Here is a 14,741-nt window from a genome sequence, read left to right as displayed (position 1 = left end):
GGCAATCCGCGAGAAGGGCCCGACGCACGTCCAGGGTCACCACCGCGCCCACCGCACCGACACCCCACCTCGTCCGCCATCGCCGCGGCCGGCGTCACGCGCAGCAGGTAAGCAGTTTACCTGCCCGCCACCCCCGTGGCCGGGGGCTCGTAACAGGGGTCACTCCGCGCGCTCCGCCCGCGCAGCTTACCTGCCCGCCACCCCTGTTGCCGGGGGCGCGTAACAGGGGTCACTCCGCGCGCAGTGCGCTCACGAAAGGGGTGGGGCTCACCCTGGTTGATATAGACAGCAGGACGGTGGCCATGGAAGTCTGAACTCGCTAAGGAGTGTGTAACAACCCACCTGCCGACTCAACTAGCCCTGAAAATGGATGGCGCTGGAGCGTCGGGCCCATACCCGGCCGTCGCGGGCAGCGAGACGCGCTTGGAGGTGCGCTCAGCGCGGCTCCCATATGATTGCGCACTGGTGTGCGTCTGGGTCGTGACAGCGTGGCACGCGAATGTCTGTGCTGCATTGGATCAGTCTCCTTTCTTTAACAGGCAAAAGCTTTATAACCTCACTAATGCCTTGCATCGTCTATATTAGATATATAACAACGGGCGGGTGCGGTTCTGATCAAATGTTACATCGGGTGGATGGCGGATGGTTGACGACTTTCTGATGCGGTTGCGGATGAAATAATTGCCTATCCGCGCATCTCTAAAGAGTAGTAATTCATCGGGGTACCCAGGCCCGCCTGTAGTGGAAAAGTTGGGCCGGTGGACCACAAGGAAGCATTTTAAATGTAGAAAAAAAATCATAAGGTGACCCCTTTAATGTTTGATTAGCAAGAATAATGATGTCACACTCACATTAAAGACATGATGTATAACAAAGATTGTATTGGTGACACGCTAACCAACATAAGCAGTTAGCACAATCAGTAGGTAGTTACTCTGTTGATAATTTGGGAAATAGTTACGTTTTTTTTTAGAATTTCTACACAAAAAACACATTTGTTTTCATTTATTATTATTCATGATATGAATGTATTGTTATTTCAGTGATATTTGCAAATAATGTAGGTTTCTTGCACACTAGATGCAAGATGCTATAAAGGGTTTGTTTTGTTGCAGTGCTGTGGCGCGGCCAAACCTTTGAATAGTTGGGTTTTGTTTTAGAATTTCTACACAAAAAAACATAACACAGTTAAACGGACACATTTTTTTTTCATTTATTATTATTCATGATATGAATGTATTCTTATTTCATTGATATTTGATTCGCATTTATTTTCATAATCAGCCTGACCTAAGCCTTGATAATGATCTTTGTGATTACCACATGATTTCACATCATTTGACAAGGTTTGTCCTGTTAAACTGTAAGTAGGTTAGCTATGATTCAAATCAAGAGTAAGAGTAGTAGAGATGCGCGGTTTGCGGGCACAACCGCGGAGTCCGCGGATTATCCGCGGATCGGGCGGATGAAATTTTAAAAAATTAGATTTTATCCGCGGGTCGGGTCGGGTCGGGTCGGGTCGGGTCGGGTCGGGCGGTTGAAATAAAAAAAAATTAGATTTTAAATAGATTCAGGCGGGTGGCAGTTAAACCAATTGGTAAATATATATACATAGTTAAATGTTGTTACCCACATACGAAAAACGAGCAGGCACCTGCAGCATATGCCACAACAGAAGAAAAGAAAAGAAAAGAGATGGACACTTTTACGGAGCGGAGAAGGGACGCCTCGCCGGGGTCCGGGACCGAGGCCCCTTCCCCCGAGAGAGCCCCACCGGGAGCCGTAGCTGAGGCGATCCGCGAGAAGGGCCCGACGCACGTCCAGGGTCACCACCGCACCGACACCCCGCCTCGTCCGCCTTCGCCGCGGCCGGCGTCACGCGCAGAGACGCGCTTGGAGGTGCGCTCAGCGCGGCTCCCATATGATTGCGCACTGGTGTGCGTCTGGGTCGTGACAGCGTGGCACGCGAATGTCTGTGCTGCATTGGATCAGTCTCCTTTCTTTAACAGGCAAAAGCTTTATAACCTCACTAATGCCTTGCATCGTCTATATTAGATATATAACAACGAGCGGGTGCGGTTCTGATCAAATGTTAGATCGGGTGGATGGCGGATGGTTGACGACTTTCTGATGCGGTTGCGGATGAAATAATTGCCTATCCGCGCATCTCTAAAGAGTAGTAATTCATCGGGTGCCCCAGGCCCGCCTGTAGTGGAAAAGTTGGGCCGGTGGACCACAAGGAAGCATTTTAAATGTAGAAAAAAAATCATAAGGTGACCCCTTTAATGTTTGATTAGCAAGAATAATGATGTCACACTCACATTAAAGACATGATGTATAACAAAGGTTGTATTGGTGACACGCTAACCAACATAAGCAGTTAGCACAATCAGTAGGCAGTTATTTTGTTGATAATTTAGGAAATAGTTACGGTTTTTTTTAGAATTTCTACACAAAAAAACATTTATAACCAACATAAGCAGTTAGCACAATCAGTAGGTAGTTACTTTGTTGATAATTTAGGAAATTTTTGTTTTTTAGAATTTCTACACAAAAAAACACATTTGTTTTCATTTATTATTATTCATGATATGAATGTATTGTTATTTCAGTGATATTTGGAAAGAACGTAGGTTAGATGCAAGGTGCTATAAAGGGTTTGTTTTGTTGCAGTGCTGTGGCGCGGCCGACCTTTGACCTGCCAGTGTTGTCCTCCTCGGCTTGTTCTGCTGCGGCTCTCCTGCCTTCTTCCTCCTGCCTTCTTCCTCCTGCCTTCTTTCTTCCACACTTCGCCCTGCCTGCCGTCCGCCACATGTGTGCCGCGCCTGCTTAGGGAAAGGGAGCGACTGTTGACACGGTACAGGCCACAGTAGGCGTCGTCAGAGGCGGCGTAGATTGGAAGAAAGAAAGCAAAAAAAAAAAAGAGGCACTTGCCCGTTGTAGCGCTAGCCTCGTTAGCAGCTAACAAGCTAGCCGCGTTAGCTAACTCCGGGCGCTCTGCAGGCGAGGGGAAAATGAAGGACAAACAAAAGAGAAAGAAGGAGCGGACCTGGGCTGAAGCGGCTCGGATGGTAAATGCCTCATTTTGTCTCTTTTTACTTGACTTGTGTCGATAATCGTTTGGAAACGACGACGGCGCCGCTTTTGTTTTTGTCCCATTTCCGTCCACACAAGCTAGACTACGTTAGCATTAGCATTAGCATTGCTAACGTCGACCGCTTTTTTTTTGTGAAAACACCGCTTTAAATTTGTGCTTTTGCAACAAATGCCAGTAAAAAAGGAGGATGTGGCCAACATAGCATGCCAACCCTAGCTAACACGCTAGCATGTGTGTTTTGATCTCTTTGTTTGCTAGGCTGCATGCTAGCTAACCCCAGTAGTCTTTTTCAACCACTGTGCCGCGGCACACTAGTGAGATACATTTTGGGTTAAAAATATTGTTTGCAAAGCAGTAATTATAGTCTGCAAATGATGTGTTGTTGTTGAGTGTCGGTGCTGTCTAGAGCTGGGCAGAGTAACCGTGTAATACTCTTCCATATCAGTAGGTGGCAGCAGGTAGATAATTGCTTTGTAGATGTGGGAAACAGCGGGAGGCAGGGTGCAGGTAAAAAGGTGTCTAATGTTTAAACCAAAAATAAACAAAAAGTGAGTGCCCCTAAGAAAGGGTATTGAAGCTTAGGGAAGGCTATGCAGAATGAAACTAAAACTGAACTGGCTACAAAGTCAATCAATCAATCAATGTTTATTTATATAGCCCTAAATCACAAGTGTCTCAAAGGGCTGCACAAGCCACAACGACATCCTCGGTACAAAGCCCACATAAAGTTAAAAAGTTAAAGTTAAAGTAGCAATGATTGTCACACACACACTAGGTGTGGCGAAATTATTCTCTGCATTTGACCCATCACCCTTGATCACCCCCTGGGAGGTGAGGGGAGCAGTGGGCAGCAGCAGTGGCCGCGCCCGGGAATCATTTTGGTGATTTAACCCCCAATTCCAACCCTTGATACTGAGTGCCAAGCAGGGAGGCAATGGGTCCCATTTTTATAGTCTTTGGTATGACTCGGCCGGGGTTTGAACTCACAACCTACCGATCTCAGGGCGGACACTCTAACCACTAGGCCACTGAGTTTTCCTTGCCTAAGGGCAAGGAAAAACTCACCCCAGTGGGACGTCGATGTGAATGACTATGAGAAACCTTGGAGAGGACCGCATATGTGGGTAACCCCCCCCCCCCCCCCCCCCCCCCCCTCTAGGGGAGACCGAAAGCAATGGATGTCGAGTGGGTCTGACATAATATTGTGAGAGTCCAGTCCATAGTGGATCCAACATAATAGTAAGAGTCCAGTCCATAGTGGGGCCAGCAGGACACCATCCCGAGCGGAGACTCTTCCATATCAGTAGGTGGCAGCAGGTAGATAATTGCTTTGTAGATGTGGGAAACAGCGGGAGGCAGGGTGCAGGTAAAAAGGTGTCTAATGTTTAAACCAAAAATAAACAAAAAGTGAGTGCCCCTAAGAAAGGGTATTGAAGCTTAGGGAAGGCTATGCAGAATGAAACTAAAACTGAACTGGCTACAAAGTCAATCAATCAATCAATGTTTATTTATATAGCCCTAAATCACAAGTGTCTCAAAGGGCTGCACAAGCCACAACGACATCCTCGGTACAAAGCCCACATAAAGTTAAAAAGTTAAAGTTAAAGTAGCAATGATTGTCACACACACACTAGGTGTGGCGAAATTATTCTCTGCATTTGACCCATCACCCTTGATCACCCCCTGGGAGGTGAGGGGAGCAGTGGGCAGCAGCAGTGGCCGCGCCCGGGAATCATTTTGGTGATTTAACCCCCAATTCCAACCCTTGATACTGAGTGCCAAGCAGGGAGGCAATGGGTCCCATTTTTATAGTCTTTGGTATGACTCGGCCGGGGTTTGAACTCACAACCTACCGATCTCAGGGCGGACACTCTAACCACTAGGCCACTGAGTTTTCCTTGCCTAAGGGCAAGGAAAAACTCACCCCAGTGGGACGTCGATGTGAATGACTATGAGAAACCTTGGAGAGGACCGCATATGTGGGTAACCCCCCCCCCCCCCTCCCCTCTAGGGGAGACCGAAAGCAATGGATGTCGAGTGGGTCTGACATAATATTGTGAGAGTCCAGTCCATAGTGGATCCAACATAATAGTAAGAGTCCAGTCCATAGTGGGGCCAGCAGGACACCATCCCGAGCGGAGACTCTTCCATATCAGTAGGTGGCAGCAGGTAGATAATTGCTTTGTAGATGTGGGAAACAGCGGGAGGCAGGGTGCAGGTAAAAAGGTGTCTAATGTTTAAACCAAAAATAAACAAAAAGTGAGTGCCCCTAAGAAAGGGTATTGAAGCTTAGGGAAGGCTATGCAGAACGATACTAAAACTGAACTGGCTACAAAGTAAACAAAAACAGAATGCTGGACGACAGCAAAGACTTACTGTGGAGCAAAGACAATGTACATCCGAACATGACATGACAATCAACAATGTCCCCACAAAGAAGGATGAAAACAACTGAAATGTTCTTGATTGCTAAAACAAAGTAGGGGTTAGTGCATCTGCCTCACAATACGAAGGTCCTGAGTAGTCTTTGGTTCAATCCCGGGCTCGGGATCTTTCTGTGTGGAGTTTGCATGTTCTCCCCGTGACTGCGTGGGTTCCCGCCGGGTACTCCGGCTTCCTCCCACCTCCAAAGACATGCACCTGGGGATAGGTTGATTGGCAACACTAAAATTGGCCCTAGTGTGTGGATGTGAGTGTGAATGTTGTCTGTCTATCTGTGTTGGCCCTGCGATGAGGTGGCGACTTGTCCAGGGTGTACCCCGCCTTCCGCCCGATTGTAGCTGAGATAGGCTCCAGCGCCCCCCGCTACCCCAAAAGGGAATAAGCGGTAGAAAATGGATGGATGGATGGAATTATAGTCTGCAAATGATGTGTTGTTGTTGAGTGTCGGTGCTGTCTAGAGCTGGGTAGAGTAACCGTGTAATACTCTTCCATATCAGTAGGTGGCAGCAGGTAGATAATTGCTTTGTAGATGTGGGAAACAGCGGGAGGCAGGGTGCAGGTAAAAAGGTGTCTAATGTTTAAACCAAAAATAAACAAAAAGTGAGTGCCTCTAAGAAAATGTATTGAAGCTTAGGGAATGCTATGCAGAACGAAACTAAAACTGAACTGGCTACAAAGTAGGGATGTCCCGATCCAGGTTTTTGCACTTCCGATCCGATACCGATATTGTTTTTGCATTTCCGATCCGATACCGACCGATACTGATACCGACCGATACTGGCCTATCCGAGCATGTATTAAAGTTTAAAGTTATTTAGCCTACTTAGTTGTCAGAATCATGTTGAAAAGGGTTTTAGTACTCTTGATAACAACTAGCCAGCTGAATTAGGGGAGTTTGAATAATACACAATGGTTGGTAACAAGAAACTGACCTGTTTATTCAAGGATAAACACAAAATAGACAAAATTATACATGACAAACAGAAATGGCATCATTGAACTAGGGCTGGGCGATATGGCCTTTTTTTAATATTGCGATATTTTAAGGCCATATTGCGATACACAATATATATCTCGATATTTTGCCTCAGCCTTGAATGAACACTTGATGCATATAATCACAGCAGTATGATGATTCTATGTGTTTTGATTGATTGATTGAGACTTTTATTAGTAGGTTGCACAGTGAAGTACATATTCCGTACAATTGACCACTAAATGGTAACACCCCAATAAGTTTTTACACTTGTTTAAGTCGGGGTCTACTTAAATTGATTCATGATACAGATATATACTATCAGATATATACTATCATCATAATACAGTCATCACACAAGATAATCACATTGAATTATTTACATTATCTATAATCCAGGGTGTGGAGGGGGGCGCCTGATGTAAGTGTCAAAAAGACAGCCAAAAGAGTTTGATATGAGAATAAATCTAAAGTTAAAATATAGGGTAGAAATGCACCCATTTGCAGGAAATGTAATCTTGATTTTCAAAATGTTATTTCAAGGCTTGCATGTCTACATTAAAACATTCTTCTTCATACTGCATTAATATATGCTATTTTTAAACTTTCATGCAGAGAAGGAAATCACAACTAAAAAAATCACTAATTTTTTCATACGGTGTTGATCTGGAAATTTTTGCCATTTTGATGGTGTGGAGTCTGGACGTGTGGCACCGAATGGAGATAAGCGCCTCGACAGACGTTATAATATTTGAACAATGATGACGAAAACTGTTTTCTCTGTCGTGTCCGTGTGTCGAAAATTGTTATGCGCTTTTTTATTTTTTATTTTATTTTGTGCGTGGCATAGATTTGCCGTGCGCAGAGGACGCTTGAGCAGGCGCGCACCTTAGCGGCTGCGCTAGCATCACAGCTAACGTTAGCCATGCCGCTACCTCGCTCTCTGCTGGGAGAGGACGTATACGTATGTGACGTATGACGTGACAGTATGTGACGTATGACGTGACAGTATGTGACGTGTGTAAGAAGGTGCGCTCGCTGTCTGTGAGAGGGAGACACAGGAAAGAGTGAGAAGAGCCTGTCGTGTAATGCCAGCAGCTAAAAGCAACTGCGTGAGAATTGTGGATGTGTTGAAGGTGTGCTGGAAAATGCGGAACGGAAATTATGGAGCAGCAGAAAAGTGGAATGTATTATTTAAATAGGTGCGTTGGAAAACACGGACCGGAGTTTTTTTTAAAACTGGATCTGGATCGGCATTTTCCCATGCCTTGCCGATACGCAATTTTTGGCAAATATCGGCAGCCGATCCGATCCAAATATCGGATCGGGACATCCCTACTACAAAGTAAACAAAAACATAATACTGGACGACAGCAAAGACTTACTGTGGAGCAAAGACAATGTACATCCGAACATGACATGACAATCAACAATGTCCCCACAAAGAAGGATGAAAACTGAAATATTCTTGATTGCTAAAACAAAGTAGATGCGGGAAATATCGCTCAAAGGAAGACATGAAACTGCTACAGGAAAATACCAAAAAAAGAGAAAATGCCATTTAAAATAGGAGCGCAAGACAAGAAGTAAAACACTACACACAGGAAAACAGCAAAAAAGTCCAAATAAGTCAGGGTGTGATGTGACAGGTGGGGACAGTACACCTACTTTGAGACAAGAGCTATATTGATGCATGCTTATTATGCTTTAAAGTCATATCCAACAATTGCGACAACGACTTTTTACTGTCAACTGAGTTTTGTTTTTTAATGATTTCTGCTGCTGGTGTGCCTCCGCATTTTTTCAACGCAAAAAAATGTGCCTTGGCTCCAAAAAGTTTGAAAACCACTGCTCTACACCAGTGTTTTTCAGCCAAGGAATGTTTTTTTCATTAAAAAAATACGGAGGCACGCCACTAGCAGATGCGTTAAAAAAATGAAACTCCACCAGGCTGTCTTATTTTTTTAGTTTGTTGTTTTCCTGTGTGTAGTGCTTGAGTTCCTGTGTTGCGCTGTTATTTTGGTGGATTTTCCTGTTTTGTTGGTGTTTTCCTGTAGCAGCTTCACGCCTTCCTTTTTGAGCGCTATTTCCTGACCTGCTTTGAATTGGCAATCAAGACTAATTCAGTTGTGCGGACGCTATCCTTCTTTGTGGGGACATTGTTGATTGTCATGTCATGTACGGACACACACTGTAAGTTTTTGCTGTCGTCCAGCATTCTGTTTTTGTTTACTTTGTAGCCAGTTCAGTTTTACTTACGTTTCGCATAGCCATCCCTATGCTTCAGTGCCTTTTCCTAGCAAGACTTTTGTTTTAAGCATTACATACCTTTTTACCTGCATGCTGTCTCCCGCTGTGCTCTGCATATTGGGATCACGACAAACCATCCTCTACTTCTCTAAAGCAATTAGCTACCTGCTACCACCTACTGGAGTACTACACAGTTACCCTGGCAAGTTCTACATGGCACAGACACTAGACAACGACACATTATTTGCAGATTATAATTATTGATTTGCAAAAAATATTTTTGGACCAATTAGGTGGAAGTTGCATAATTTCCCACGGCACACCAGACTGTATCTCTGGTTGAAAAACACTGGTCTACACCAGTGTTTTTCAACCTTTTTGGAGCCAAGGCACATTTTTGCATTGAAAAAATGCAGAGGCACACCATCAGCAGAAATCATTAAAAAGCGAAACTCCGTTGACAGTAAAAAAAATCGTTGTTGCAATTGTTGGATATGACTTTAAAGCATAACAGGCATTCATCAATATAGCTCTTGTCTCAAAGTAGGTGTACTGTCACCACCTGTCACATCACACCCTGACTTATTTGGACTTTTTTGCTGTTTTCCTGTGTAGTGTTTTGATTCTTGTCTTGCGCTCTTATTTTGGTGGCTTTTTCTCTTTTTTGGTATTCATGTCTTCCTTTGAGCGATATTTCCCGCACCTGCTTTGTTTTAGCAATCTAGAATATTTAAGTTGTTGCTATCTTTTTTTTGTGTAGACATTGTTGATTGTCATGTCATGTACCGATGTACTTTGTGGACGCCGTCTCTGCTCCACACGCTGTAAGTCTTTGCTGTCGTCCAGCATTCTGTTTTTGTTTACTTTGTCGCCAGTTCAGTTTTAGTTTCGTTCTGCATAGCCTTCCCTAAGCGTCAATGCCTTTTCTTAGGGGCACTCACCTTTTGTTTATTTTTAGTTTAAGCATTAGATACCTTTTTACCTGCGCGCTGCCTCCCGCTGTTTCCTACATCTACAAAGCAATTAGCTACTGGCTGCCACCTACTGATATGGAAGACTTAGACAAACTTTAATGATCCACAAGGGAAATTGTTCCACACAGTAGCTCAGTTACAAAGAATGGAAAGGACAATGCAAGTATAAAGTAGACAAAAATGTACCGTAGTAGCAAAAGAGTATTACACAGTTACTCTGCCGAGCTCTAGACAGCACAGACACTCAACAACAACACATCATTTGCAGACTATAATTACTGCTTTGCAAAAAATATTTTTAACCCAAAAAAGTAAAATTAGATACCGTATTTTCCGCACCATAAGGCGTCCTGGGTTATAAGCCGCGCCTTCAATGAACGGCATATTTCAAAACTTTGTCCACCTATAAGCCGCCCCGTGTTATAAGCCGCATCTAACTGCGCTAAAGGAATGTCAAAAAAACAGTCAGATAGGTCAGTCAAACTTTAATAATATATTAAAAACCAGCGTGATGTGGGCGCGCATGGAGTCGTATATCAACATGGACGGAGCTGCGTGAAAAAAGCCACCCGGCCTCTTCGCGTAAACTTACCTTAACCACTCGCTCATCTTTTCTTCATCCATCCATCCCTTCGAGTTAGCTTTTATGATGACGCCGGCTGGAAAGGTCTCTTTTGGCAAGGTCTTCCTTTTGAATATCACCATGGGTGGAAGTTTCTGGCCATTAGCATGGCAAGCTAGAACCACATTGAAGGATGACTTCTCATTCCCTGTGGTGCGAATATTCACCGTACGTGCTCCCGTTGTATCCACAGTGCGGTTCACAGGAATATCAAAAGTCAGTGGAACCTCGTCCATGTTGATAATGTTCTCTGGCCGGATATTTTTTTCAGCTATCTTGTTTTTACAATATGCAAGGAAAGTAGCCAGCTTTTCTTGAAAGTCTTTAGGCAGTTGCTGTGAAATAGTAGTCCGTGTGCGGATGGAGAGATTGTGTCTTGGAAACCTGTCGCTTAGTAGGAGCCATTTTGTGGTCTTTACAGATGTAAACACACAAAGGAAATGAAACGTAATATCTGCGCGCTTCTTCTACGCGGGCGGGTGGTTGCTTACAGTAGAAGAAGAAGCGCTTCCTGTTCTATGGGGGCGGGTGCTTACCTTGGCGGTTGCTTGCGTAGAAGAAGAAGCACTTCCTCTTCTACGGGGAAAAAAGATGGCGGCTGTTTACCGTAGTTGCGAGACCGAAACTTTATGAAAATGAATCTTAATATTAATCCATATATAAAGCGCACCGGGTTATAAGCCGCACTGTCAGCTTTTGAGTAAATTTGTGGTTTTTAGGTGCGGCTAATAGTGCGGAAAATACGGTAATCTCCTACGGCACACCAGACTGTATCTCACGAATGTGCCGCGGCACAGTGGTTGAAGAACACTGGTTTAAGAAGACACAACGTGGACTTGAGAGCATTAAAGACTTAAAACAAGGTATTGGCACCATAAAGACCCTGCCTGTGGTGGCATATGTTGTGCAACAATGTGCTCTGTTAACGGGCTATGTTGTGAATATTGAACGTTTAACCCCCTTAATTAACGACATTGCCTACAGAATAATGCACTTTCAGTAAACCATATTAGGACTATAACGTCATGGTACGATATTACCACGGTAATATGGCCACAGATTGTACAATATTATTGCAATTATGTCAAAAAAGGTTGACTTGGGGAAAAAATGCCATAGTGTGGAAAATGAAGTGCTACTTATATTGAGGATAAACACATACTGTAAATAACGGCAAAGCTAATGCTCAAATCCTGTTTATTACTACCAAAATGTGCAAATAACAGTGTTTCACGTAAAGAGTAAACATCAAAACGTTCAGTTTAGTGTTTTTAAGCTGGCATTGTAAAGATGCTATCCATCCCCAGGAAAACTTCATTGAAATGCCTCATGATGTGATGTTTGGCCTGGCTTAAATCTTAGGTTTGCGTCAATTATCTTTTTTAGGTGATAAAGAATCAAGTGACATCTCATATTGCTTGTATTTTTAGATTATTGTGGATTGGCAATATCTGCAAACCATATTCTGCATGTCCGTCACTTATTCTTCGACTGCGAAGTTAAAATGCTTGCCAACGTCCAACTTTGACTCTGCGGGAGTATTCGATAGCTTGAGCTTTCTGCTCTGCGCTGGGGATTGTGGGAAATGTGGTTTTCTTCTCAGACCGGCTCACTCAATCGAGCCCGAAAAAAACCGACACTGGCGGGTGTACTCCCAATTGTCGTATACCGTCACACGTCACGGCATTATTGTGAGAACTCTGAAGCCGCAATACTGCGGTCATGACAATACTGTTCCATCCCTGCTAGATCTGTATGTAGTGTTGTTAACACATTTTGGAAATTAATTTACTGCAATTTGTTTCATATTTGGTTTGAATGAGTACTTCCACAAATTGCATAGAGGCAGGGCATGCAAAATACAGTTTGCAGATACTGCCCGACCGCGATTGTCTCCAAGTCCGGATGTGTAGAGGCACATGTAGCCTCTACATTTAGATATTTTTATTTAGCACAGTAACAGATACACTTTTATTTCCTCTGGCTTTTGTGAATTTTGAGGATAAATGCCAAAGAATGAACTGAATTGAGCATATCATCTGATAGGTCATCTGATTGGGTGCTAATGGCATTTTTCAGTCCATGAACTCATCTATGATCTTTTTGCTGGTTAAAGTCAGACATTCTAAACCAGGGGTGCTCACACTTTTTCTGCAGGCGAGCTACTTTTCAATTGATCAAGTCGTGGGGATCTACCTCATTCATATATATCATTTATATTTACTTATTTATGAAATATATGTTTTTGTTAACAAGTTAAAGGTGTTTAATGATAATGCAAGCATGTTTAACACATATAGTTAATATTGTTAATACATTAAAGGTGTTTAATGATAATACAAGTATGTTTAATACATATAGTTAATATTGTTAACAAGTTAAAGGTGTTTAAAGATAATGCAAGCATGTTTAACACATATAGTTAATATTGTTAACAAGTTAAAGGTGGTTAAAAATAATACAAGCATGTTTAACACAAATAGTTAATATTGTTAACAACTTAAAGGTGGTTAAAGATAATACAAGCATGTTTAACACATATAGTTAATATTGTTAACAAGTTAAAGGTGGTTAAAGATAATACAAGCATGTTTAACACATATAGTTAATATTGTTAACAAGTTAAAGGTGGTTAAAAATAATACAAGCATGTTTAACACAAATAGTTAATATTGTTAACAACTTAAAGGTGGTTAAAGATAATACAAGCATGTTTAACACATATAGATTCCTTTCTTTCATGAAGACAAGAATATAAGTTGGTGCATTACCTGATTCTGATGACTTGCATTGATTGGAATCAGACAGTGGTGATGATAACGTCCGCATTTTCGAATGGAGGAAAAAAAAAGTCCTTTCTGTCCAATACCACATGAAAGTGGTTGGTTTTTGGCATCTTATTTGTCCAGCTTCCGTACTCCTTTGTATACACTTTACAAGAAATACATTGTCGGCAAACTCCGTAGCTTGCTAGCTTGTGCACGCCAGCTTTCTGAGACTCTTATTTTGGTAGCGCAGGCAGGATGAAGCAGAGCTTTTATTGTGCAACTGTGCAGTCGGTCTTTGGAGTTTTGACGACAGGTACGGCGCCAGAGTCTGTTGAAATAAAGTGTTTCTCGCCTTCCAGTCTGTAATTTTAATGAGCTGGCAGCAGCCAGCGTCATCTCAGAAGACCTTCGGGTGCCGTGAATGTCAATCAAGTGAAGAAAGTGACGTCATAGTGAAGATTTATGATCGCTCATTTTTAGGACTATTTTTTTAATGCCTGACTGGTGATCGACCGGTAGATCGCGATCGACGTAATGAGCGCCCCTGTTCTAAACTGACTATATAGTCCTTTATAGCACAGATTGTGTTGTTAAACCAGTGTTGCCTTTTTTTTTCAGGTGCTGGAGAACTTCTCCGACGCTCCTATGACCCCGAAACAGATACTTCATGTCATCCAGACCAAGGGGCTGAAGGAAATGAGGTCAGACACACACTGAATAGAATATCATTTGTCATTGCACTTAAAAAGTACAACAAAACTATTTTTTTGTCCAACCCATCCAAGAACAGACATACGATATACACAGGCATGTAGGGATGATGTTTGTTAAGAAATTATCGATTTCAATGCCATTATCGAATCCTCTTATCGAACCGATTCTCTTATCGAATCCAGATAGGTTGTTGTATATGGGGAAAAAAACACACAATACCGTATTTTCCGCACCATAAGGCGCCCTGGGTTAAAAGCCGCGCCTTCAATGAACGGCATATTTCAAAACTTTGTCCACCTATAAGCCGCCCGGTGTTGTAAGCCGCATCTAACTGCGTTAAAGGAATGTCAAAAAAACAGTCAGATAGGTCAGTCAAACTTTAATAATATATTAAAAACCAGCGTTCTAACAACTCTGTTCACTCCCAAAATGTACGCAAATGTGCAATCACAAACATACGTATATCAACATGGACAGAGCTGCGTGAAAAAAGCCACCCGGCCTCTTCGCGTAAACTTAAACTTACCTTAACCACTCGCTCATCTTTTCTTCATCCATCCCTTCGAGTTAGCTTTTATGATGACGCCGGCTGGAAAGGTCTCTTTTGGCAAGGTCTTCCTTTTGAATATCACCATGGGTGGAAGTTTCTGGCCATTAGCATGGCAAGCTAGAACCACAGTGAAGGACGACTTCTCATTCCCTGTGGTGCGAATATTCACCGTACGTGCTCCCGTTCCACAGTGCGGTTCACAGGAATATCAGTTGCTGTGAAATACGGTAGTAATCCGTGTGCGGATGGAGAGATTGCGTCTTTTCATGAACCGGATCCTTGTCGCTTAGTAGGAGCCATTTTGTGGTCTTTACAGATGTAAACACACAAAGGAAATGAAACGTACGG

General features: G+C 43.1%; 1 protein-coding gene across 1 annotated transcript in view; it reads left to right on the top strand.

Moving 5' to 3' along the window:
- The first annotated feature begins 2,672 nt into the window (after window positions 1–2,672).
- Window positions 2,673–14,741, top strand: part of asxl1 (ASXL transcriptional regulator 1) — a 59,333-nt gene continuing 47,264 nt past the window's right edge. Inside the window, exons 1-2 of the mRNA XM_072914842.1 lie at window positions 2,673–3,071; window positions 13,748–13,830. Of these exons, the coding sequence (XP_072770943.1) occupies window positions 3,015–3,071; window positions 13,748–13,830 (140 nt within the window). The 5' untranslated portion in view covers window positions 2,673–3,014. The remainder of the gene's footprint in view (window positions 3,072–13,747; window positions 13,831–14,741) is intronic.

Source organism: Nerophis lumbriciformis, linkage group LG01, assembly GCF_033978685.3.
Source record: "Nerophis lumbriciformis linkage group LG01, RoL_Nlum_v2.1, whole genome shotgun sequence".
Classification (NCBI taxonomy): domain Eukaryota; kingdom Metazoa; phylum Chordata; class Actinopteri; order Syngnathiformes; family Syngnathidae; genus Nerophis; species Nerophis lumbriciformis.
This window is presented reverse-complemented; position numbering and strand designations above follow the sequence as displayed.